The sequence below is a fragment of the Trifolium pratense genome, linkage group LG4, assembly GCF_020283565.1.
Source record: "Trifolium pratense cultivar HEN17-A07 linkage group LG4, ARS_RC_1.1, whole genome shotgun sequence".
Lineage (NCBI taxonomy): Eukaryota > Viridiplantae > Streptophyta > Magnoliopsida > Fabales > Fabaceae > Trifolium > Trifolium pratense.
Genome location: NC_060062.1, coordinates 56,283,528 through 56,311,504, shown reverse-complemented (window position 1 = coordinate 56,311,504; position 27,977 = coordinate 56,283,528). Strand labels below are relative to the sequence as shown.

Here is a 27,977-nt window from a genome sequence, read left to right as displayed (position 1 = left end):
CAATGATTTTTTTTCTACCGGATCATAAATTTAGAGAATAATTATCATGTGAGATTTGAAAAGTTATTATCACGTGTAATTTAGAAAGTTATTATCAAACTCAATTCTGCTAAATCATTTTTTTTGCAATACAACCAAACACAACCATAATCATGTCACTAATCACATTCATTATTTTGATTTTAACATTGCAGATTTAATATTAACCGATGATCAATTGATACAATATGCACTCACTAGTGCAGAAAGGGGATTCCACTACCGGCCAAATAGGGATTCCACTACTGGCCGCGGCCGGTAGTAAACACACTCGTCGTTGTAAGTCAATACTTTCCACGACGGGTCTTTTTATACCCGTCGTGGTATGTCAGGTTTCTACTGTATTATTAATTAAATTTATGAGGATTCCACGACGGTTTTTACAAATACCGGTAGTGGTATGTATGAGATTCCACTACGGGTATTTTCAATATCCGTAGTGGTATGTATGGTTTTCATTTTTTTTTTTTTAGAGTCTGGGATTCCACTACCGGTATTTGTAAATACCGGTAGTGGTATGTATAGTTTTCATTTTTTTTTTTTAGAGTCTGGGATTCCACTACCGGTATTTACAAATACCGGTAGTGGTATGTATGGTTTTCATTTTTTTTTTTTTAGAATCTGGGATTCCACTACCGGTATTTGTAAATACCGGTAGTGGTATGTATGCTATTCCATTTTTTTTTTTAGAATTGAGGATTCCACTACGGGTAATTACAAATACCCGTAGTGGTATGTTAGTTTTCACTACTGATTGTTATAAATATCAGTAGTGGTATGTTAGTTTTGTAACATGACCAAATTACAAATATCCTGTGCCTGCATATTAGTAGTGGTGTGTACATGACCAAATTTCATCACAGACCCCAAAGAATGAGCCATTGCTGCTAGTGCTAAAGCTATATGTTAAAAATCAGTTGCACTAGCAACCAATAACCACACAACAATTGCCTTTAAATTTCCAACATCTTGATGCAAATTAGATAAGAAAGTAGCAAGATCATTTCCATCAAACAATTCATGTGCAGTTAAACTATGCTTCTCAGCAACAGCATCATAAAATTCCATCACCTGATAAACAGTCCTAAAATACCAATTCCTAAAATACCAATCCTAAAATACCAATTCCTAAAATACCAATTCTAAAATACCAATCCTTCATAAAATACCAATTCCATCACAAAAATACCAATTCTAATACCAATTCCTTCATAAAACCATCCTAAAATAGTCCAAAATAAACAGTCCAAAACAGTGAGATGCACATCCGAGCCAAAATACCAATTCCATCACCTGATCTGCTTCCAAGACTCAAACTAAAGCTAATAACCAATTCATCACCCTGCAGAATCTCAAATTTGACAGAAACAAAGTTCAAATAAACAAGTGTAAACTAAAATTGCTGCAATGTATTGAATAGACCAATTTGCAAAAACAAAGTTCAAATAATTAACTATTCTATAACTCACCAGATAAATCTTAACCCTCCAATAACTCCAAAAAATATGTTGACCAACGTAATCGCAATTCATACATCTCCTCAGCTGTTAACTCTTTTGGGTCATTAAATACCTACAATAAGTAAATAATAATATAAAACTATTCTTGACTCGGTTATAAAAAATTATTGATGTATAAAAAATAAAAATTATTACCTCCATCCAAGAATCAGTTATCTTAGCAGTGACAATGTCCAACATATTTTTCATTACATAGTATCCACAGTCATTTGAATTATATTGTTTCCTCGCCTACAAATTATATATAGTAACATTTGATCAAAAAATACCACACTTACTTATCAAAAAAGTAAATATATATAAAGTTAGAATACCACACTTACTTGTGGATAAAGCCATACGGTATTGTTCTTTCTATTGCCATTCGCCATTTGATCAACCGTAAAAACACTAATTCATAAGAAAAAAAAGCCGCATAAAATCATATAAAATTTGTAATAATTTATGTTTATAGTATATAACCAAAACCCCTAAAGTATAAACTTAATTACCTTGAAACAATTTTCTCCATTATTGGATTAAGTTTCCAATGTAGTGAACAAATAACAACCACGGTATTTATCTTTGGACAAAGTATTATCAACTGCCAATGTCCTCTGTACGCGTGCGTGGAAGAACAGTATTATATTGTTAATAACTATGAGTTATAAAAAATAAATAAGTATTAAAAAAATACACAAATTCATACAAACTTACCCATGGTTAAATGGTAATAATTGACACTCTTTCTTTTCATTTTGTAACTTATGCTGGATGTATTTCTTGCATTTACTTTGAGATATTCTCTGATCACTTTTTTTCCCAGCATCACCAACAATGTTCAGAAAAGTTGGTTCCAAAATTCCATATACATTTGTGGTGTTGTTTTCAATGCATAAACGATGAATGTACCTGAATATAATTTTAAAGTTAGGAGAGATATATAACATATTAACAGATATTGAGATAGTAGTAAATAAGAAAGTACACTTACGAGCACCAAACACTTAGAGTACTCATGTCGAGCCAAATAAAACCCACCAACAACTCTCTTATACACTTGCAAGACATGAGAAAATTAGTACACATTGAACAATGAATTAATTCTACATCCAAATGATCATCACCCCTTTTCAGAACCATCATTAACAATTTCTGAACATCGTCCATGTTATCTTGAGCCTCTGCTACCGGTGCAGGAGAACGACTTCCTTTTGCGCTTTCAGTGACAACAACCTCCTTGAGTTCATTTTGCATCTTGACCGGTGCAGGAGAACAACTCCCTTTTGCGCTTCCGGTGACAACAAGTTGTTCAGTTTGCGCTTCAGGTACCATGACTCTATTATTTGTATCAGAGGTTTGGGATAAACCCATGGACTTTAGTGTCTCCATAAGAGAATCTTGCATCATCTTACGCTCTTGCGCCAACTTTTCCTCAAACTTAGCTTCCAAATCTGCTTTAAATGCTGCTAGTTGCTCTTTGACATCTATACCTTGACTTTGACGTGAAACCTTTGATCTTCCCCAGTAAGTGGTAATGTTATGTTTTTTTCCAACACCACGAACACTACCACCATGCTCAGGTGTTCCAATGGCTTCTGTTAGGACATCGTGACGTCTCGTTGGAACAAAGTCACCCTTTTTTGAGTCTTCAACAATTTTCTCCTACAACATGCACAAACAAAGTCACAATATAGTAAATAATTGTGTTACTTGAAGCAAAAGCATGATTATAATGTTACTTACAATTTTCTCAGCAACTTTTTTTACAGGCTCGGATGTGAATTCTCCCCCTTTCTTTTGTCGTGCTCTCGTCCATGTCTCATAGCGTTCCGGTGGAGATGGATGACGATCATCATCAGTTAAGCCAGAACTATCTTTCGATAAGGACAATCTCTTTTCATTGATCATCTGCTCCTCGAGCCTCTTATACCCTCCACGGGATAATACATGTGGGTAAACATTCTTTGCATGATTCTCCCTACCCTTTTGACTTTTTTCCTATTATAAACTCAAATAATTAGTAATGTAAAAATCACATTCAGCAGTTTCAGCAGACTTAGGCAATGTTAAAGACAGTTTCAGTCAAGTTTCAGTTTCAGTCAAGTTTCAGCAGACTACCAACAATGTTAAAGACAGTTTCAGTCACAGTTTCAGCAGTTTAGGCAATGTTTTAACGCAGTTTCAGCAGAATCACAGTTTTAGGCAATGTTAAAGACAGAAACAGCAGTTTTCGCGCGGTTTTAGCGCAGTTTTAGCGCGGTTTTAGCGCAGTAGCAGCAGTCAAGACATAAACTATGGTTAGTACTTTGATTACCAAACGGATTCATTCCATCAGTAGCAAGTCCAAGTCTAAGGTTTCTCGACTCTTTGCCAAAATTTGGAAACAAAGAGTCAATTTTCTTCCATTGCAAAGAATCAGCTACATGGCGAATTTGGCCATCACATTTTCTCTCTTCTGCATGCCATCTAAGATTCTTTGCGTCATTTGCATTAGCAAACAATCTCTTGAACCTTGAAATTATTGGTAGGTACCATACGACTTTCGCGGGAGGACCCGTTTTGGTCACCTCATCATCACTAGAATCACCATCTTTCTTTTTGTAGCGAGACGCCTTACATGTCGGACAATGATTATAGTTTACAAACTCTTTTCGGTATAATATACAATCATTAGGGCATGCATGTATCTTTTCATACTCCAAACCCATTGGACACAATACTTTTTTCGCCTCGTAATAACGATTTGGCATTACATTACCTTCTGGAAGCATTTGTATCAACAATTCAAGCAATTCAGTGAAACTTTTGTCGGTCCACCCATTTTTTGCTTTCAAATTAAACAATTTTAACACCGCAGACAAACGGGTAAAATTTGTGCATCCCGGATACAATGGTTCATCCTTGTCACTGCATAAAGTTTCATACACATGCGCCCTCTTAAACGAATCTTCTCCAATATCACGCATCATGTCTTCCAGTCGATCATCGATATCCACACTACCACTTTCTCTATGGGACACACTTGGCGTTGCAACTACTTCACCGTGCCATATCCATTGTGTATAATTTTGACAAATCCCGTCACAAATTAGATGATTCATGATTTCTTTCTTAGTACGTTTTGGTTCTTTATTTGCACAATTTATACACGGACATAGAAAAAGTGGAGGAAATTCAGGAGGAGGACGTTCTAGTTCAGCATTACTTTCCGCAAACTGTAGAAATTCCATCACTCCATGTCTGTACTCAGTACTTAATCGATTAGCTCTCATCCAACTACGGTCCATACCTACGTTTCGAAATTTATGCATTCTAAGTTAAAGGAATGACTAGGTTGTTACTATTGCGAAACATTCTCTCGCCCTATTTTAATAAAAATTCATAGCCTATAACAGAATGACTAGATTATGCATTCTATTTTAATAAAAATTCATAGCCTATAGCTTCTATGTTTTGAAATAGAATCGGTACCTGTAGATGAGACCGTGATTGAACCTTCTAACTTCAAACAAAGATGACAACACCAAAAAAGAGCAACACCAGCCCCTGCACAGCACAAGCAACACGCAGGAGCAGCAATCACCGCCTAACGCAGGAGCAGCAATCACCGCCTAACACAGCAACCCCTGCACAGCACAAGCATTGATAATTTTATAAATATGTTTATACAAAAAGAATGAAAACCCACACAAAAAAAACACAGACCCACAAGCAGAAGAAGAATGAAAACCCACACAAAAAAACACAGACCCACACAGAAATGAACATCACAGACCCACGAAAACGACGTGAATGAAAACGAATGAAAACCCAAGCGAATGAAAACGAATGAACAAGAATGAAAATGAATGAAAACGAAAACGAATGAAATTTGGAGGAAGTTTGATTTATTCATACCTTTACCGAATAAAAACGAAGAAATTTGGAGGCGATTCAAGCATTCTAGGGTTTGGAGAATGAAACCGAATGAAATTGGAGAGATTGGAGAATGGAGAATGGAGAATGGAGAGATTGGAGAATGATTGGGAAATTGGAGTGTTTGATTTGAAGAACTTGGGACGATTTGGAAGAACTTGGGACGATTGAGAATGGAGAGTTTGCAGTGGGAGGGAGATTGAACGCGTATGAAAATTGGGAATGAAAATAACAATATGAAAAATATAATAACACTATTAGGATTCCACTACCGGTGAATCTTAGATCGGTAGTGAAAAGTGGGAATATGAAAAAAATAATAACACTATTAGGATTCCACTACCGGTGAATCCTAGATCGGTAGTGGAAGATAATTAAAACAAATTTGTACGTAATTACGACATTGCCACCGTGTCTACTTTCCACTACGGATTTAGCAAAGCCGGTAGTGAAATCCCTTGTCTCTGAACTTTCCACTACCGTTTTAAAAATATCAGTAGTGGAATCCTTTGGTCAAATGTATTTCACTACTGGTATTCACATACCGGTAGTGGTATCTCCAAACCAAAAGTCATTTTTCTACTAGTGACTAGCATACCAATTGTGATTTAAATTATGTCCACAAAGTGTTAATCTCCATCAACTTTCATAGGAAAGATTTCATATGACAATTAAGCATCATCAATTTTCATTGCACAATTTAAACAATTAAAAACCGATAATCTCTTATATTATAAGCTTGCTAACATAAGCTAACCCTAAACCAAATTTTTTCCCCTCTCATTTTCTCTTTCTTTTTATTGCAGCTTTATATTAAAAAAATATAGATTTGTCATCTAACATGCATCCCTTACTTATAATAAAACATTTCATCCGCTAAAACATGTGCTTCAATTATGAAAGAATTTAGGAATCCTAATATGTTAACCCTGTTTTCAATAAATTTGAACGGCGGAATTAATCACAATTTTTATTTATTTATGGATGTCTACTTAAGTTTATGTTCTTGATTATGTCTTTAATTTTTTTTTAACCTTTAATTATCATCAATTTTTTAACCTTTAGTTATTAGCAATTTTTTTTAATAAGTAAACAAAACGATGAGGTTCCAAAATTATTTAAAAAATATATAAAATATAAAATAAGCACATAAACAAATATAGAATAATTAGTCCATGAAATTCCCTATACTACTCTTATTGAAAATGCTCTTGGAATTTTTGTATTTTATTTTTTATTGTTACATATTACACCTAATTAGACACATGCACTGCATGGGTGATAACACTGAAAAATATAGTATTTATTTTATAATATTAGTTTAATATTTTATTATTTTCTTTGCATTTTAGTAGTATTATTATCATTTTTTATTGTGTATTACAGGTATTTCCGGAACCTCTCGAAATAAAAAAAGGTCACAAAATTAATGTCAAAGTGGATAAAAAAAGACATTGGATCAGATGGAAGAGAAGCCCAAAAGAAGTTGGACGAACAAGCCAAGCCCACATGCACTTGGCATGTGCCAGGCACATGTGGTCCACACAACAACACATGGCGTTGGCCATGCTTGTGGCACTCGCCACACCTATAAGCCATGGCGCCGGCCATGTGCCTTGTGGCACCCGCCACAGGCTTTGTACACATGGCGCCCGCCATGTGCTTTATGGCACCCGCCACGTAGTGCTTCCCTCCTACTTTCACGGGCACGTTTCACACGGCTTTATCCTCAACTCAACTGCTCCTCAGATTTCGGTGCTCCTCAGATTTCGGTGGAAGCAACTACGATATGCACGTTTCTTATAACGGAACAACGATTTAGAAGGAGATATTTTTATCTCATGAAGACTATAAATAGAGAACACTAGTCAGTGTTTTTCACAGATTATTCTACGCAGACTTAAGAGAAAAATTTAGTTTAAAATTTTAGTTGTTAAGAGTTTTAGTTTACGGAGCAAAAAGGTGTGGTGTTGCTGCTTACACTTCCAGTTCCAGTTTCAATCAGTCTTTGATTTCCTTTGTTCCGGTGTACCTGTATTAGTTTCACTAGTATTTGTAAGTTTTAATAACAGTTCTTTTATTTTATTCAGTTTCAATATTCAGATTTATGCTCTAATATAATTACCAATTCAAGTCTAATTTTATTATATTCCAGTTTGATATTCGTATGCTCTGTTTGATTTACGGTTACTCTGTTTAAATGTTTCGTTTAACTAAGCATTATTTAATCAGTATCTTGTCAAATAAAATCATGCGCAGCTAAATCTATTTAACTGGAATGTGAACTAGGAAGCTAATCTGGATTTGGTAATTAATCTGTGACTTACGTTTTTTCAATCTAGTTTTCTGTTCAGTTTTTAATAATTAAATTAAAGATTTTGCACGAGAGTGAAAATTAACTAAGGTATAAATTAATAGCACGACAGTGTGAGATTTGTACCGGATAGTAAAAACTGAACATTAATTTTAAACACCGCGACAGCTCTTTAAAATTAATTAAACTATATTAGTTTTCAAAAAGTATTTTATAAATAGATGTGAGAACGAGAGTAAAGCATTCATTTATATTATATAGTATCAGTTCAATAGCGCGACGGCGTGAGACTATATTTTTAAACTAATATTGTTTTGAGAAAACTAGATCTTTTTAATTAAATTGAATTGATTTTCAAAAAGTATTTTTATAAGTAAGTGCGAGAGCGAAAGTGAAACATTTATTTTATATCTATACGATATTACTCAATAGCGCGAGAGTGTGAGACGCGTATCTTTTAATCAATTTTAGTTTATTAAAAAGTAACATTATTTCAAAACGCAATTTAATTACCGAATCCATTGAAGCAACTTAATTCACATTCCGGTTAGTTTAATAATATTATATTTAATACAGTTTAATTAATTATCTAAAACGCCTTCTTTAATTAATATCTAGCCTTAACCTTACGATATATTAAAAACATAAGCGAAATGTTAACAAATAGTCTCTGTGGGATCGATAATCTTTTATAACTACACGATATACCTGTGCACTTGCAGAGTTATCACATCAATGGGTCAAAGTTCTAGTTAACAGAATAACAAAGGAGGTTAGGGTTTTCATTGAATACCAATTGTTTAACTTGTGAAAATAAGGGTTACAATGAGAATAAATAGCAAACCTAAAATTACTAGACTAGAAACATAAAGGCCCATGATATAAGTTCAACCTAATATCTAACACTTCCCCTCAAACTCAAAATGCATCAACATGAAGCATTGTGAGTTTGTCAAACAACATTCAAAAAATATACTAAATAATATAAACTTCTAACACAACCCTTCAAGCTAAAGTTTAGTAAGCTTGTTCCAAAAATTAACCCTAAACATAAGCTAAACCAACTAAAATCATAACCACGAGCAGCAACGAGCAGCCAAAAGAGGCGAACCATCATCAAAAGAGAGAACCATCTGAAAGAAGAACCAATTCAATAGAGAGAACCAAATGTTTTCTTCCAAAACCGTTATTCAATAGACTGCAAATGTATTCAAACTTGTGATTGAATACAAAGAAGCTTAAAAGTATTGGCAAATTAGAGTAATTACAATTATTAGCTTAAAAGTACCGGCACATATCTTGCACCACCAATCTTGATTATGACTTTTAATAATTGAACAAATATCAATTCAATAAAATAAGTACCAGATTATGTAAATGGTATTACAATTGTGTAATTAATTGGAAATTTAGTTAAAAAAATGATTGGTTTGGAAAAGGAAGAATGACCTAAAAAAAAGTAATGTAGTTCATAGTTGGCCAAAATTGGTTAAGTTTATATAGATTCTGAGTTTCCTTTTTTTATTTTATTTTTATCCTTTGACTCTGCCTACATTTATTTAGTAAGTTCTTTCCTTACGGGGTGCTATCACAATTTTTCATTTAGATGCCTAAAAGTTAACAACTTATGTGGCCATGTTCAATTATGAAGTTTCCTAAGCAAGCTCCTGCAACATTGGTATTAAGCAGCCGCAACATTCCTTGTAAAGTAGATTGGACTCATGTTGTTAATAGAGCTTTGAAGATGATCGATAGAGTAAAACAATTCCTCGCTATCCAAGGTAAACTTCATTTCAATCATTCCTTGTGTTGCAAGAAACCGTTTGATCAAATCTTGTGCGTTTGTTGTTTGCATTTTTCGTATTAGTTTTTGTTTGAGTTAAGGTTGTAGTTCTACCATGTTCTTATTACATACTTTTTTTGAACAAGGTTCTTATTACATACTATTTCAAGATATGCCGAAATTTCAACAAAAAATATCCATGAAATGAATTTAACATGATGTTTGAAGGTTTTACCATCACTGATAATAACATTCGCAACTTAGTTAAGAGATCTTGTTCAAATTAATCTTAAACCCACAAAGCGCCCGTTTCTTATAGATTTTTTCAAAATAGATTCTTGTAGTGTTAAATAATGTTGAGTAAAAAAAATTTACAAAGAAATTTTTTATAAAAGCTTCAAATGAAAATTTGGTTTGGATAGTTATTCTTAAAATGTTATTTTAGGTATTTGATCATTTTATTGAAACTTTTTTTGGATACCAAAATTTCGAAAAATCATTTAATTTTGAAGCTATTTCAAATAGATTTTCATAAAAATCATTTTTGAAATACAACTTTTTAAAAAAATTATGATTTTGACTATGTTTTGATCTTCAATAATGTGTGTTTATGTTATATGATGTCAAAATTAGTGTTTGAATTTAGAAAAACGAATATAAAAAACTTGTAATATTTTGAAAAACGGTTTTAGAAAATCCATTTTCAAAAATACAAAGAAAAAATCAATTTTTTAAAACTGAAACAAACATGCCCAAAATCTTAGGAATAGAAAACATTTATAGTAAATAATATAATATTGAAAAATAGAAATATCAAGTCATTGGGTTCAAGTGGTTAATGAGTTTCATAAAAAATGACGGATTTCGGGAAAACCAGGGTTCGATTCCTGGGTGGAACAATTTATTGGCCAGAGAGACTTTACTTACCAACTCTTGACTATTAAGACCCCTTTCCCCTAGGCATCATAGGGTTATAAACAAAAAAAAAGTTGCAAAATGGCTTATTCGATCACATGTCAACATTTCTATATATCTAAATATTATTCTACATGTTTCAAATAACATGTAAGATCAACTATTGATTTAGATTACCAACTTTCACGGTGAATTGCTTATTCTAAAGGGTTAAATCTTGATTCTCCATTTTGTTTTGTGTCTAAAGTCTAATACTCTATTTAATCTTGGTATATGTTTTGGTTTGTTCAGAGAACTATTGTGTAAGTGATAATATCTTTCAATGAATGGTTGCAAAGAAGGAGAAAATAACATAAGAACAAAACAAGCATCAGCTGAAAGAAACGCGAACAATGCCACCAACAACATTAGCTGCAAAGACTATTTACGGTCTCAAAAAGACCATTTCAAAGGTGAAAGAAGATTCTCCATTTTGTTCCTCATCTGGCATAGTGATGTGTTTAATGAAAACCATAGTTGTGTTGTGTTTTTTTTTTTTTTTTTTTTTTACAATGGAGCCAGACAGGATCGAACCTAGGATCTTCTGCATACTATCCAAACCCCTCACCACTAGATCAAACCTAGTGGCTTACCATAGTTGTGTTGTGTTAGTCAACAATATTGAGATTTTGATCAAAAAGATGGATGAAGAGATTCTATATTTACTATCTCTAGATATGCAAATAAAGTCACGCACAACTTAAAATTTGAGTGAGTCTTGCGTGGACACACACGTAAACCTCAATACTAATATCATGGCTGGAACAAAAACAACCTCCACAATACGTACATACATACATACATATAAAATAAAGTCTGGCGAACATCAGATTTTCTAACGATAACATGTCTTAATTGAGAATCTTCTTAGTTTATAACCCTCTGGTTCCTATGAAAATGACTCAATTAATAAAAATCAATATTGCCACGAGAGCAAATAGAACCCTAAATTGTATAATTTTTCAGTGGTGATGCAGCATTTGTCGATGCCGATGGTGCTGAACATGGAAAAGTGAAAATAAGAAAGGATTGTGAGATGTACAATTTATTTCAAGAGATTCCAGCTCTATTGGAGAGTTATAGACTTAACACGCCATTCGATAAATTTCGTTAAAATCTTGTTCGCACAATTATTTAGCATTATCCATATTATATATATGCGAGACTGGAATTCGAACTCCGGACACTCAACTTATTCACATAAATGTTGAATTTCTAGTCACTTAGCTACTTAACAATATACGCTCTAAAAATAATAATAATAGGATTTGAATTGAATCCACACACATGATGTGTAGTATTGTTTTGGCCCAATTTGAAAAGGCCCAAATTTAATAAAGATTCAGTTTCATTTTACTTTTTTTTTTAATAAGAAAATAGTTGTGTTTTGTCTTCTAGATTTATTAGAATCCCTCACATGCCCCATTTATCGGGAGATATTTTTTTATAGTGCAAATCTCACCGTACATATTTTTCAATATGCAAATCTTACCATAAAAAACCACTTTAAGTTTGATTAAACCAAATAAAAGTTTAGTCAAAAACGACCGACTCCAACCCATGAACATCCTAAATCACCCTAAATACTAGATAGATATGACAATAGAATCAGTACTAGTGGGTACCCTGAGTTTAACAGGAAAAATCGAATTGATTGGGTTTAAGTTCGGGTTTGAGTTTTTTTTCTTTCAATATCAAAAGATAGAAATGTGGGTAATGTGGACTTTGATATTCCAACTCGAACCCGTCTCCGCCCCGGGTAAACAAACTCTTAAATTATGTTCAAATTTTTATTTTTATTTTTATGTTGAGTATTAAACAAATCATTTTCTCTTTAAATTTCTCTTAATAAAAATATATCAAAATATAACACAAATTTACGTGAAAGTGAGGCGGGACGATTTAAGGTTATTAAAACCCCGTTCTGGGTTTGAGGTTTTATTTTCACCCGGTTATAAAAAAATGGAACGAATATAAAAATACTTAAATTTTATGGGTTTGAGTTTGAAGAATGCAAAATCTGTCTCTACCAATGTTCTAAGAACCGTGCCGAACCGCCCATTTTAACCGGGAACAAGACACAACATCCATTTGAAGGCCCAAAATCGATAGTCAATGAAACCTGTAAAAAATTGCTCGGAACCAGCGTGAGCAAGTGGAATAGGTGACGGTTCTAATTAACCCTTGAACTAGGGGTTCTCAAATCCAAACCAATCCAAATAAAAACCGAAAGCCGATCCAAAAAAACCGAAAACCGCAAAAAACCGAAGTTTTTTGGATGTGTTTGGATGTTCTTTTGTAAAAACCGCTGGATCGGATCGGATTTCAGATTGATTTCTTAAAACCGAACCAAACCGCATACATATATTTTAATGTTTATTTATCTTTTTATTAGTATAAATATATATATTGCAATGTAACAAAAAAATATATATATTGCATTAACCTTTTTTTTCATTTTAAATTTTGTTAATACTATATGTTAAGTTTAGTTTAATCTATTTTAAATTTTGATAATACTATATGTTAGTTTAATTTAATCTTTTTTTTTATTTATTTTTTATATGTTTCGAATATAATTGGTAATTGTCATTCCAAAATATTAATTTTCAATATATTATATGTTATATTTTACATCAAACTTAATATTTATTTTGTCAAAAATGTCAAACTATTATTTTGTAGCGTTTTTTATAATATTTATATTTATTAAAAAAAATTACAATTTATAATTTGGATATCCAAAAACCGATCCAAATTAAACCGCATAATATTGGATCGAATTAGATCGGATTTTTTTTATTTATCATCCAAAACCGAACCAAACCGCAAATGAATTTATTTTTGGATCGGATGAGTTTTTGCCTCAAAACCGATCCAAACCGAACCGCGAGCACCCCCTACCTTGAACTAGAGGTCACACTGATTATTAAAACATGAAAAATGTTAACTTGTGCCCTTAAGGCACATGTTAAGAAAATAAATGTGAAAAATATTTATTGAACTTGTGTTGTATTCAATTCTTTAAACATTAAATTCTTTGTATCATTAAATGCTATATATTTTTATTTTTAGCTAGCTTAACATATGCCCGGACAAATTAACATGACCCTTAAAACATTGATCTCTACCTACCCTATTTTCCCGACGTATTTATATATACAAAAAAAAAAAAAAAACTTGCACACATTTTCCCCTCGAGCCCCGTCCGTATACCCATTGACATCCCTAATTGGGTTCTTCAAAAATGAAAGCTTAGAGGAGATGTTGGACACAGAAGATGGCTCTTGAGTCTTGACGCAGTGCAGCACCCAAATTCCACCAATTAATGCGCAAATACTGCGGCACTGCCTCAATTTTCGTCTTCCATTTTTCTAATCACTCCCACATTCACTTTTTTTAGGGATTGCACACTCTCTTATACACACAACACACACACACACACAAGCACGCACAGAGACGCAATAGCCGTAACCGTTTTTCAGTCACACTCTGAATGAATGGAGGAGCAACAACAACAACAACGGAAAGGTCCTATTCCTCTCGACTGGGACACGCTTCTCGATGAAACGCCGGCGGCGGAAATCTTCGTGAAACCCTCTGCTATGGCTTCCGATCAGGAGCCTCAGTCCTTTGTCCCCGGCCTCGAAGACCTCAAAGATTGCGAGCTTCATGAACAAATTCGGAGAAAGAAGAATAGTCTCAATACCGCCGGTAAAAAATTGCCGGACCGAGGTGCCAAACTTCGCGCTGTCATCAGGTGCTATGAAGAAGAGGTTCATAGACGGAAAGTCAACCCTCCTCCGCAGGTTCTGCTCCTTCCATGCTAACTCAACATTTTTTTGTTTTTATTTGCTATGAAGCACGGACACAGGAGACTGTTGACACCTATAATAATTTAAGAAAATGATACAATGTAATTATAAGTGTTAGTGTTGACACCGACATCAGGACACGTCTAATCCCAGGAGTGCTGTGTTTCATATATTATTATTTGTTTCAATTGTTTTTATAATTAGATATATTCTATCAGTGCTTTTGTACTGCTTCATGATTTTGCAGGACTTGAGTGATTGCTTATGTGTTGTTTGTTTGTTTGTTGTTTGGTTTATTTTGTAGAACAGAAAGTTGAAGAGAAGCAGGCTACTACCAGCTCAGATTCAGTTGGTGAGGGTCTTGTTCCGAAAGCATGAAATTATGTAGTGTTTCCTATAATGGCTTGACTTTAGAGTACATGCCATTTCGTTGGTTATACTTGATAATAATAGAATTATATGGAGAGAAAATAAATGGATGGGTTGACACTTAAAAAGCAGGGTTTTTAATAACAGGTCATGGAAAACAGCGGTTTGTTCAAATTCTTCAATGCTACATTGCTATAGCACTGTTATAGCCACTATTTGACCACAATTTGTACTAAGTAGTGTATCGTGGAAAACAACAATTTGTTCAAAATAGTGCTTAGTGCTGTTATAGCTGTTATTTGAAAACACCGCTTGAGAGTCACCCTTGGTGCTTAGAGTTAGAGGGAACCTAATGGAATGGGACGTTTGCATAAACAATTTAAATAAGCATTAAGACTTTGTTTCAGAGTTAGGATGGAAAAGAAGGAGAACTTTGAAGGGGGCAAGAGGAAAGGAAAGTTTGGGAAATACTACACACACCTTTATTTGGAGGAGTTTTTTTGTAGAGGATGGAAGAATACTTGTGAGTAATATTTTCTTTGGTTTTAGAGTATTATAAAGAGATGAGAAGAATTGAAAACTTATTCAAAACCCTCCAAACTCTTCCAAAGTTCTCTTTAATACAATTTTTGAGTTACCCAGATTGGATATTTTTCATCCACAGGAGAAAAAGAAACATCCATATAAGGTGAGAGTCTACTGTCCCTTTCTCTTTCCCTTTCCTCATCCCTTTATCTACAAAGTCCTCATTTTCCTTCCCCACAAAACCAAATAGAGCCCAAGTGTTTATCAAATAATAAGAGTTTATGTGACAAACACTTAATTTTGTTTGGAAGTCTTGAGGGAAAAGGAGGCGATAGCTCTGGGGATAAAGGAAATATTAAAGGGAGGTGTGACTAGTCCTCCCACCTTGTATGAGATTTTATTTTTCTCCATTGGACTAAAACCCTCCAATATGGGGGAACTCAAAAAAATGCACTGGGAAGGGTTTTGGAGGATTTTGAATAAATTTTCAAATCCATTATTTCTCTTTATAATACCGGAAAAAGATTTACTCGCAATTATTTTCATCCTATTCCCTTCAGAAATATGTAGAAAGTAAAGGGAAAATTACTTTCATATTTTATTAGTACAAGACAAATCCCTCACCTTAGAAGAGAAAGTGTTTTGTAGAAATTGAGAAGGAAATGCTTATGATTAATAAATTTAGCTGAGAGTATTATAAAAAGGATTTGATGAATTTTCTAAGCTTTTCAAAATCCACCTCCAATACAATTTGAGTTCCCCCATATTTGGGTGGATTTTGTATTACGAAGAAAAATAAACCCTTCATTCAAGTTGAGAGATTATCCTTCCTTTTCCCCAAAGCCTTCCATCCCCTCCTAACCTCCCAAACTGAGCCTTAGGAGGGGATGGAGGACTTTGGGGAAAAGGAATGGGATATAATTTTTCTAAGCTATTTGTAATCTCAACTTTTGTTTTCATTGTATAAATAAAATTTGAGATTGATGGGAATTGAAGAGTGATAGGGTTAAGATCAACGTAAGCTGGTTTTATAAGCTATTCTTGGAGTTAATTAGTAAACAACTCACAATTATGTCAATAACTGATAACTGATTTTATACGTTTTTGTCCAAACATTTATACAAATGTTGGTGTCATGAAATAAGTACAAATAAGGTATTCCCAATAACCTTTTATGATTTCTCATAGAAAGTGTCTATCGAAAATTCGAAATTACTTTCCCATATGCGAGAATCTAATATACTATTTTGAAGATTCATAGCCATTGCAAGATTATTTCAAATTATATTTTCCCTCAAGTATCTCTGGTAAAGGTTTATCCAAGCTACCTCATGAGATAAAATCCATTCACATATCTTCACCTAACAATTTAAGCTTTTGGGATAGTTGATTCATCATATTATTATCTATCGATGATTCTTTGGTAACAAAAGGGAAAAAAAGATTGTTGTCACAGTCTAGCACATGTCATTTTTGTTCTTTCTTGGAAAAAAGAGGAATTTGTTTTTTATTACTAGATTATGAATCCCAACATGGGAAACCTGATTTTTTAGTGTGATATATCTGTAAAGCAGGATGCAATACATGATTTAATTACTTGTTGTAAAATAAGAAGCTTAATGCTTTTGTAGGTGTGTCTAATAAATCGAGACAAGAGAATTCGCCATCTCGTCCACAGTCAGAACCCTCTTTTGCATCTTGCCTTATGAAGAAATTGGATGATAAAAATGTAAGGTCTTTGGATCATTCGTAAAATACTGTATTTTTAGTTTCTATCTTGCCTGATATAATGTATCTGACTTTAATTTATGAAGCAGACTAATTGTACAGCTGTTGATGCATTTAGCAATGAGAAGCAATATTTCAAGCATTGTAACAACCAGACAGTACGACCCAACAGAGAACGTAAAAGAGGAAAGAGACATCGATCATCTTCAAGACAATTGCCATTTAAAAGCCCCAGGAAACTTTCCATACGTGATACTTTTAGTGATGATAAAAGGTGCCAAGCCAATTCTGTCTTATCCCTACAGACTATTACAAGGAATCTAGAAAGACGCTACTCAAAAGAGTAAGAGAAAATGCCTTATGGTTTTTTATTTATTCCATTTGCCATTTCTAATTGCTTTTACATCTAGTATTCCTTTTCATAAAATTGATGGGTGCTTGCCATTGTATGATTTTCACAAAATTTCACGGTTTTTCATTCCAATTGTTTTGAATAACATTATTATGTGATTTTTTCATTGAATTATTTGCCTCATTTAGTCACTTTTCCATTGTTAATTCACTTGGCATGTATCTTTTGCCTTTCATAAAACTCATTTAGTCACTCAGCATTGTTAGTGCAATTTTGAATGCTTATTTACATGTTTGATTTACCCCGGGCCTGGGTTATTCCTTATTTAATAAAGTCGTGTAGCCTTTTATCTTCACCCTTAAATCTTTGCATCTACAATTTTCTCAATTAGATATGAAGTTTTTGTGTATTATAATTTATTACAATTCTGTTCCCTCTCCTGTTCTAATGTGGTTGTGAACTGTTCAAAGGTAAATCTATATATTCATCCTTTCCATCCTTAAGCTGAATATGGTGACAGATAGGGTTTGTTGTTAGTTTTAGCTCTAACTGAGTTGGAAGGATAATGTTAGATTGTTCACAACATTATTGATAATGTTTTTTCCTACGTGATAGTAAGGGTGCTTCTCAGGCAATTCTGTCAGATGGCTCAAGGTCTAGGAAGGTATGTTTGCATAGCTTATAAACTTTGGCAGTGGTAGTTGTTGGTTATACGAGTCCCATGTTGACAAGTAGTTCGTTGATGATATGACACATCTTTCTAGCTGCCTTAATTACTCACTAGTGATGTCATACATGACATTTTCTTAACAGGGTCAACCCATTGTTGTTGATGACGACGACGATGATGAGGAAGATGATGACAGCGAAGATCCTCGTATTCTGGAGAGAACAGAAAACAAAGTTCCTGAATAGTAAGGGAATTTGATTTGTTTTGTATATCTATTTATGGTTTAGGAATATTCCATGAAATTCTTAGTGTTATTTGATTTGTTTGTTCCTTTTCAGTTTGAAAGAAGCTAAGGTCTATTTTCCATCAAGGTACTTCAGAAGAGTAAATATTAGAACATTGTCTTTCAACCACAATTTTCTATGTCTAGTATGTGTTGCTTAACCTTTTAACTTTCATTTATGATTGCTGGCTCAGAGATGATCCCGAGTGTGTTGAAATTTGTTACAACGACATGGAATGCCTTGCTCCTGAAGGCTACTTAACATCAACTATCATGAACTTTTACATGCGGTAAGTCTATTTGGCTCTTCTTCTACATTTCCCCCTGTAGGTTCCTTTCCTTTGAGTAATTTTTTTTAAATGAAGAGAAAAACACGCAATTTTGGTGTCTTCTCTTGTTACCCTTAAACTCAGAGAACATGTTTTGGTGCCACCTGACCAAAGTCATTTCGCACAAGAAGGGATTAGCTTAATAGATGAAATGACACCATATGATATTTTATCATAAATCACGGTTGGTGACATACCATTGAACTTCAATCCTTCTTAATGGTTTGACTTTTACCTATAGTTTTCCTTAGTCTCCCTCTACTGCTAACTAATAGGCTATCTTTCATTCAATCCTTCAATTAATAAGAGAGATAAATGATTGGTCTTTTAATTCTCTCCATTTAAATATGGGTATTTTTGTGAAAACACAGTTAATGCATCTTATTAAAGGGACAATTTTTTTTACTCGAGGGTCTTACATTTTGGAGACGGAGGTAGTATTATCAGTGTCCTTTTTGTTATATAAAATTATAACTCTATACAAACGCGCACTTGCGTGCACCGAATTCTGTGAGCTGTTATTCTCAAGCCTATATACTACTCCGGTTTTATATATAAGCAAAATTTGACTTTCTAGATTCATTGAAAAAGTAATGTATGTAGTCTATATTATTGATTAGATACATTACTTTTTCAATGAATCTAAAAAGTCAAATTTTGCTTATATATGAAACTGGAGGGAGTAGTTTGAGCTTTCAGTTATATGATTGAGCATAATGCCGGGCTTGAACTTGGCTGTTAAATAAAACAGATGACTGTCTTGATCTTTTTCTGAATTGAGCCTCAATATTTAACCAATAGCTGAACTCATTCACTTCCATTTGCTGTTATTATCTACTGAACTGTTTTTGTTATCACTTGTTTAGTCCCTTTTGGACTAGTGATGCTGAAAACTTGAATCATTATGCCCAACAATAATAATACCTGGACATGTTTTGGCTGTTTAATTTTTGAGCTCTCTACTTATGACATTTTGTATTGGCTAGATATTTGCAGCAGCGAGTATCTCTGACAATATTAGACTGCTGCCATTTTTTCAACACATATTTCTACAAGAAACTTACAGAAGCTGTATCCTGCAAGGTACTGTATCATCTTCCTGGAAGTTCATAGCTGTAATAATGTGCATGATGGAGATTGTTTTCTGAGGAAGCAAACTCTTAATCATTATGATATAATGCATTGTTGATTTTACTACTGGTTGCTAAGTTATTCTACCTTTCTGTGTGTTACTAAATGTGTATTTTGTTTGGTAATTGGATGTATATTTTGAGATTAAGTAGGCATGTTAAACTACACCGGGGTCCATTAACTTAAATTAAAGTTTCAACTTCAGCAAGTCATTTATCTAGTACTCCTGCCGTTCCTTTTTATTTGTCGTTTTAGATTTCTGCACATATGCCAATGTACAACTTTGATCACTAATATCTTTAATTATCTTTTATAGAAAATTATGAAAATTTTATATTTTGAAAATACTCGTCGAGACAAATTGAACAACATCTTATATGCTAATATTTATTTTTATATATTAGTAGAAAATTACAATTAAAGTAGATTATATGAATAGTGATTAAAGTAGATTATATGAATAGTGCGCACGATTCCCAAACGACAAATAAAAAGAAACGGAGGGAGTAAAATATTTACACCGTTGAACAAACTTTCATTCTTAGCCAACTTCTGTTACTAATTTCTATACATGAGGGAACACTATCTCACTCGCACCAGAAAGGGGATTATTCACCCCTGAAATTTTATTGATGAAGGAAGATAAAGATTACATGAGGGAGTACTATTTCCCCTCACACTGGAATTTCCAGTTTTCTAATCCATTATTCAATTACTGAAAAACTGTTCCAAACTGATCCGATCCTCTTATTTATCTTAAGGATGAAAGCAGCAATACAAACTAACTGTAAATAACTAAAGTACTAAACTAACTAAAACTGAAAAACAAAACAGAAGTAACTAACTCTATAAAAAAAAACTGTATAAAAACCTAACTAATAAACCTAAATACAAAGTTAATCAGTGTAAAGATGCTTTTGTTGTTGTAGTTAATTCTTGTGCCTCCCTCACATTTCCTTCTCTTCATACTTTATTTGAGATAAGCTCTAATTCATTTCCCTTTAAATTATCCAGGAAAGTAACAGAGAGACAATCTTCGCAAAGTTCAGGAGGTGGTGGAAGGGTGTTAATATTTTTCAAAAGGCATATGTTTTGATTCCAATACACCAGGAGTAAGTTTTCTTGTTAGCACTGAAACTTCTTTTGTAGATGTATTGTAATCAGTGGGAATTTATTTCCGTGCTTTCTTTTAAATTCAGTTACTAATTATTATCTGAAGAAAAAAAAAAATACTATCACATGATAGAAAAGGGCCATCATTTGAAGAAACATTTATTCGTGTTTTAATATTTAAGCTATAATTTAAGCTCTGTATTTCATATTTTGACTTTTAATGAAATTAAAATTGGCAACCTGGTGCGATAGAGATTCACCAGACAGGCTTCAGGGAAGGGACAAACATATTGCAGGTGTATTATAGGTAGCCTCACCTTGCATTTTCATGATAGATGCTTATCACTGTAGTTACTAATCAATAAAGATAGATGCTTATCATGATAGATGCTTATCACTGTAGTTACTAATCAATGAAACACTCTATCCTTCTTGTGCAATTTCATGATAGATGCTTATCACTGTAGTTACTAATCAATAAAGAGTATATTGCTGGAATTGAATTCCTAAGTTATGGACTCCTGAAAAGATGTATCTGTGCATATAGATAATACCAACCAATTATAAGATTTTATAAATTGTAGTCTCATTGTTGTACAGCCATAGAATCTTTCACCTTCTAATGTGAAATCGGTTAATTCACATGATCCTCTTCCTAGAAATCTTCCAAAAGCCGCTCCTTATCCGTGCTTCATATTTTACAACTGTGATCACCCCTCACCCTCATTCAACCCCAGATATCAAATGTCCATCAACTGTCGAATGATTGTCTTTGGACCATGTCGTACTGAGAGGTCCCACTTTGATACTATTTGTAACCATGTTGCTTTTCAAATTTGTGAATCCCTACAAACCGTCACGAGTCTTCATGGCTTGTTTTTCCCTAAGACACTTCCTAGGTGTCACTTGTCCTAGAACCGCTCCAAGTCAAACACACTTAACTTTGGAGTTCTTGAGTTACGGGTTACCTAAAAGATGCATCTTGTTGGTATAGTAGTTCCGATCAATTCTTTGAGCCTGTGTTTGGAAGTTAGGAAGGGGAGGAAAAGGGAGGGTAATGTCTCACTGAGGGGTCCCCCCCCCCCCCCCCCCCCTCTCCCATTTGGGGAACCGAAGAAAACACTAGAAGAGGTGTTTGGAAGAAAAGACCCAGACCCTTTCCCTCTTCTAAAAATTCTAAAACACGGGGATAGCATATTTTAAACACTCCCTTCCCCTCCAAAACCCCTCTCCCATACAAATCTTTAAGCTTTCCATATGGGTCGTTAAAATATAATCTTTTATACTTATTTGTGTGTGCTTTTTCCTGCCCAATATTTGCATTTGACAGAAGGATCATTGATTTTTATTAAAATGCCCAGAACCTCTAATCGCATATGGATTTATTTCTTGTGATTTTTCATGTGTTCAGTTGTCATTGGAGCTTGATCATTATATGTATCCCAGACAAAGATGAATCAGGACCAATCATACTTCATTTGGATTCTTTGGGTCTTCACTCAAGTGAATCAGTTTTTGATAATATTAAAAGGTAAGACTAGAGAATTGCTTGTTATTCTATCTACCATGTATTAATTATCATTTAAACTAATGTATATATCTTTATAAAATTATTATTGAAGGCAATTGTTCGTCACATTTATCAGCTTTTTATTATTTAACATTTCTAAAGGATGTTGCAAATTTCTGCTTGTGAAATGTGAACTACTATTTTTTATGATATAAAGTTTAAAGCATTGGGATTGATAATTTAGTATCTCGTATTCCCTTTGAAACACGATCCCATAGTCTAGACTCTGTTGCATAACTGTAAGAATGGTCTTGAAAACCGGCGAGTGGCACTAATAAGAACTTTACCGGTACATTTTGTTGATTTGTGGATTTTAGGAGGAGAAAAACAATAAGAACTTTTAATATTGAATATGATAGATAATAATTTGATACAACCATTAAACACTAACGCCAATTTATTTATACAGATATAAGATTCATAAGTTCTGTTTGTTATAGCCTTTTTCTATAAAAAAATCTGTTTTTTTAGGTAAAAATAATCACTTTTGGATGTTTTTGTATGTTTTCAAATGAGAGGCCGAAAAAATCTAAAAAATGCTTCAAATGACAAGCTGTTTTTTTTTAGTAGCTTATCGTGTTTTTTATAAAAAAAAATTAAAACAAAAAAAATTCATTACAGTAGACAAACATCTCTTTAAATTATTGAAAATGCCAAAATCACATTTTGCATAATATGTAACAAAGGAGCTCCTAATGCTATATAAATAGAAAAATCTAAAAACTATAATAACAAAGCATTATTTTTTATAGGGTTAATAATTCGGAGGCTCAACCTCTAAGAGCTTGTGTTAGGAAAAATTATAGAAATAGGAATAATTAATGCTTTGTATTAGTTGTTCTGTTCTAAGTTTGTTTTCTGTTTTTAAATCAGTTACCAAGGCAGTTAGAGGTTGTTAGCTGACCTTGGTTTTAGGATTCAGTGACTTATGACGTTTTTTCTTTTAAATTGTCTCTCACTGTCAATATGTGTGAGAGAGTGTTAGCCGTCTTTTGGTCGGAGGATTTGGGACGACGTATATCAGCACATGACAAATTGAGTGGTGGTGGGTTTTTTGTAAAGTGCTCTGGCGTGGCAGCAGATAGTGGCCGACAGTGACTAGGGAGCCGAAAAAGCTGAAAAGGCGTTGGAGAAAAGGATTGCACGACAACAGAAGGCAGAAACTGTTTGAAACAAAGCAGAAAAAGATGGTTCAATAAAATAAATTCTGAATACATTTATTAATTTGTTCCCAAACTTGTAGGAAGCCGGAAGCATAATAGTGACAACACAAATCACGGTGGATCTAACCGGACTCTAGATTTCACATTGAAGTGATGAGTTACAAATATATTAACTTGATTCAATAGACTAAACTCTCCCCTTATTTATAGGGATAAAAACTCCTAATCCTAGACAAATAGGGAAATGAAAAAACAAATCATAATAATAACCAAGTAATATCGAAACTAATAGAAACTTATCCTATGAGATAAACTAAGATACTCTAAAATAATATCTATTTAATATGTTCTAACACATCTGAAGTGTGTGATAACTTTTAAATGAAACATGTTAAGCCAGGTAAACATGATTTGAACCAGGTAAAAACCCATTTGGTTTGTTTTAACTGTGACTTTGAGCTGGACCACTGGGTCTGTAGCCCAGACATTTGACTAAGTTGATCCCCAGTCTAATTCTTACAACTTCACTTTGTTAGTTCATTTATCTTGCTATATTCCGATAACTGCTTGTAGGCATTTATCTTTGATTTATACATGAGCTTAATGATGTCAAATAATGCTCTGTAGCTATTTGATCGAAGAAAAGAACTATTTGAGTCGAGAGTGTGCTTCTTCAGATGTTCCGATTGCAGACAGAATATGGAAGTCTCTTTCTCGCAGAATTGAAACTCGAGTCATAGCCGTAAGTTTCTGACCTGTAAATCTAAAATCATGTACTGTTGATAGTTTGCTATTAACCTCGTTAGTTGTCTGAAGGTCATGTATCCTATTTCACCGTCAGTTCTTAAAAATGAAATGGCCTTAAGTATATGCAACAGATGCCTACTTTTTGACAGATTGTTTCTGTCCATAATTTAGTGGTTGATGTTGGAATTTTAAAGACTTTCCTGGAGTCGAGTGAATCACATTTGAAGGGCTGAAATCCATCTTTAGAACCTTGTTTGGTAAACAACCATAAAACTTTTGACAGCTTCCTAAAAAAGCTCCTTCAACCCTAGACTTTTATCTTAAACTTAATGCAACAGAATTTTGTTTCAGATTTTAGCAAGTTGACTTCTATTCTAGCTCATTGAAGTTGTTTCTTAAATTTCGATGCTCGCATTTTCATCTCAACAACATAGATATTATCATACATTCACATTGTCACCATTGACAAATTTCGATGCTAGCATTTTCATCTCGACAACATAGATATTATCATACATTCACATTGTCACCATTCACTTGGGATGCTCTTATATTTCAAAGTCTTGTTCAATAACTGATCCATCACATACTCCCAACCCCTTCCACCCTCTTGATGATCAGGAAAATAGATGCTAGGGAACGAAGCAGCAAAATTTTTAGGTAGTTGTTTCAGTGAATATGCATAGTGATTTTTTTTTCCTCTGAAATTTCAAAATTATGGGACGCCCACTACGACAAAATGTCACATTTTTTGTGCTCTTACTCCAGGTTCCCCAACAGAAGAATGAGTATGACTGTGGTCTATTTGTATTATACTTCATTGAGCGTTTCATGGAAGAGGCACCCGAAAGACCGAAAAAGAAAGATTTAGCAAAAATGGTAATACATGTTTTTACTTTTGTTTCTTTTGGAATTGCAAATGTTAGTATATATTATTATGTTAGTGTTATGTGGTGGGTTATGTTGTTAATATCGCACTATAGAGGCGTAGCATGACGGCGAGGCCCTTCACGCTACAGCATAGGTCCGCAAAGTGCTATTGGGAGAAGCGGTCATAGCGGGCACAAAAAGCGGTTGAGTATTGGTGCGATAGCATTTTCGTGCCTGCTATCGTGTTTTTTTGGGGGAAATTTTCAGAAAACCATAATTTTTTAAATTGTTTTAATTTGTTGAGGGTATTTTTCTATTTTCTTACACCTTTGAGTGATCTAATATCTATTAACCCACATGTTTAAGAGGCAATTGTGGCCGCTTTTCTTTTTCTTATTTCTCTTCGAGTTCCCTATCGCTGCTTTGTTCCTTCGTCTTTGAGTGTTCCTTCTGCTTCTCTGAGTTGACCATTCTTCTCCATTCTTCGAGTTCCCTATCACTGCTCTTTCTGAGCAAATGTTTATTTTCTCCTTCCTTTTTGTTTCTGTGTTTTCTTGTTCCTTTTTTAGTATATTTAGAACTTGATTGAATGTTATTTTGATTACAAATTACATTTAGAATTTATTTTGACGGGAAATGACAAAGTTGATTATAGTTATTAAGTATGTTTCTCCCTTTAATTTTGTGTACTTTTCTATTTTTTAGTGTTTATGTATGTTGTTGATATTTATTTTTACTTTGTACATGGATTTTTTGTCATCCCGCTATCCGCTATACTGCTATAGCATTTTTAGGGGTAGGTGCTACATGCCACTATCTGAGATTAACAACGATGTTTGTGAGTAGAGATAAAACCATCATCCTCGTTATTAATCCACTCCTTAATTCCACCAACATAACTACCATGCCAACCTTATATCCACTGTTATTACTTCTGTAGAACAATTTCATTTCAAGTAATGGGTTTTATTAACTCGATACTTATCAATTTACAGTTTAGCAAGAAGTGGTTCGAAGCTGAAGAGGCATCCAATTTGAGAGCAAAAATCCACAAGTTGCTTGTAGCAGAACTACATAATTCAATCAAGCCTAACGGCGTAACAGCATCTTCCCCTTCATCTGATGCCAATGCAACCGAATGCGTTGAGACTGCCAAGGACTCTTCGTTCGAAGATGGCATCATGAGTTGCAATTCTGAAATAATTGAATGAACAATTTGTTCATATAGTTGATGTTGGCGCTTTTTACCGTGTACAGACACCAGTTTTGGGTGGGAAGTTTCCTATGGTTTGGTAAATAGTCCAATTACCTTATACAAGAAAAGGTAGATGGGATTTTGTCGTAAGACCAGAAAAATGTCAACTCTTCCAGTTTCTAACCATTTCTTGTGGGTTAAGAGTTCCTTTTAAATGTATAGTAGGAAACATTACAGAACTGACTACTAGAGATAATTAATAGGATTGAAGATTAATCTGCAAGAATTATGAACTAATGATAATCAGATATTTTATGATTTCAATTTTAGTTCTCTTAACTTTCAACATGGTATTTTAATCAAGTAGTTTATATGTGGCAGTATAAAAGGTCTCGTAGCACCTGAGATAAAGCTCCTTTTTCTAACGTGCCAATGGTTGGTGTCATGTTTGTATATTTCATTATCGGTCGCAAGTAAAAGCACAGGTAGTTTTCACTTTTTAATTTGAAGTTTAAGGCAAAGGAAAATGTTTAATGGACAGAGAGTAATAAAGTAAATTTTGTGTTTTTTTCTTCTTTTTTATTTTACTTTAAAATTTGGACATTGTTGAACCGAATTTCATTTTCTATTTGTTAGCAAAAGTCTAATTTAATTGTTTAAAAAATTAAATTACATCTTTGATAATATCTAATTTCTACAAAAATTAATGACATTTTTTTATCCCAATTTTGGTAAACAGTTTAATTAAGTTATTACTATTAAAATAAAACAAAATAAGTTTTTATATTAGTTATAAATTGTTTTATAAGTTAATCTCTTTTCTTTCTAGACCGGACCCTTAAACCTGCTTATCTTGCATGTGCTTTTAGAGCCCGATTCATTCAAGATGTTTTCTCTCCCGACCCCGCCTTTTTTCCTACCTTTGAATTTTCGTTTTTGTCCTTGGAGGTACTTCGGTTTGTACGAACTAATTTTTTTTGTCATGCTCAAAAAATTCGGTTAACAAAAACCGAATTTTGTGTTCCAAATTTTGCGTTATGTCTGCGTTCCAGATTTCCTGCATAAATTCAGCATCAAACCCTCAACTTCCACAATTTATTTGAAATACTAAACAATGTCCGATTTGAGTAAACGACCACTCGTTGGAAAGCTTAGGGTGTCAAGATTACTAATATAATTTTTGTTTTGAGGGTTAACTATCCAATTGGTTCAGTTTAACCAAATAATGGGTACTGGTACAAAAACAGAGCAGAAACTTTTCTCAAACTTATAGGTAGATTTTCTCATACTATACTTAATGAAATTTAACAATTCCGGTGTCAATCCTGTAGTAAATTTTTTCTTCTTTACATTAGATTAAAAATCATTAGTATACGACTTATATTCAGAGAGATATGCTAAATTTACCACAGGTAGCTCTACATGAATTTCCACATAAATTTTTCTTCTTTTCTTAACACTTATGGTATTTCGGTTTATATAAACCAATTTTTTTCCATGTTTAACAATTTCGGTCTGTAGAAACCGAAATAAGTTAGCCAAATTTTTTCAAAATACGAGGGGCAAAATAAGATTTTAGGGGTATAAAAGAAACCCTGGGGCCGGGAGAG

At 33.5% G+C, this 27,977-nt stretch overlaps 3 protein-coding genes across 7 annotated transcripts; 1 reads left to right on the top strand and 2 right to left on the bottom strand.

The window, feature by feature from the left end:
- Positions 1–1,179: 1,179 nt before the first annotated feature.
- LOC123920357 lies at positions 1,180–5,870 on the bottom strand. The gene is made up of 10 exons (XM_045972634.1): positions 5,439–5,870; positions 5,013–5,167; positions 3,285–3,539; positions 2,533–3,203; positions 2,256–2,450; positions 2,051–2,155; positions 1,883–1,949; positions 1,695–1,790; positions 1,509–1,611; positions 1,180–1,381 (listed from the first exon to the last, which is right to left on the bottom strand). Exons 3-9 carry the CDS (start codon positions 3,447–3,449, stop codon positions 1,519–1,521), a joined length of 1,392 nt encoding a protein of 463 aa, XP_045828590.1. The 5' UTR covers positions 3,450–3,539; positions 5,013–5,167; positions 5,439–5,870; the 3' UTR covers positions 1,180–1,381; positions 1,509–1,518.
- Positions 3,782–4,828, bottom strand: LOC123922980. The gene has a single exon (XM_045975631.1). It carries the CDS (start codon positions 4,826–4,828, stop codon positions 3,782–3,784), a length of 1,047 nt encoding a protein of 348 aa, XP_045831587.1.
- A 7,817-nt stretch (positions 5,871–13,687) lies between the features above and the next one.
- On the top strand, positions 13,688–26,713 carry LOC123920356 (ubiquitin-like-specific protease 1D). 5 transcript variants are annotated; one of them, XM_045972633.1, is made up of 14 exons: positions 13,688–14,316; positions 14,632–14,674; positions 16,848–16,945; positions 17,031–17,287; positions 17,912–17,960; positions 18,110–18,210; positions 18,305–18,337; positions 18,444–18,539; positions 19,565–19,661; positions 20,724–20,821; positions 22,234–22,353; positions 24,183–24,297; positions 24,924–24,962; positions 25,071–25,155. In XM_045972633.1, exons 1-13 carry the CDS (start codon positions 14,008–14,010, stop codon positions 24,936–24,938), a joined length of 1,431 nt encoding a protein of 476 aa, XP_045828589.1. In that variant the 5' UTR covers positions 13,688–14,007; the 3' UTR covers positions 24,939–24,962; positions 25,071–25,155. The 5 variants fall into 5 exon arrangements, with proteins under 5 accessions (XP_045828589.1, XP_045828587.1, XP_045828586.1 ...); XM_045972629.1 differs by lacking the exon at positions 24,924–24,962 and adding an exon at positions 26,168–26,713 and having other exon boundaries at positions 13,689–14,316; positions 17,034–17,287; positions 25,071–25,181; XM_045972628.1 differs by lacking the exon at positions 24,924–24,962 and adding an exon at positions 26,168–26,713 and having other exon boundaries at positions 13,689–14,316; positions 25,071–25,181.
- Positions 26,714–27,977: the final 1,264 nt, after the last annotated feature.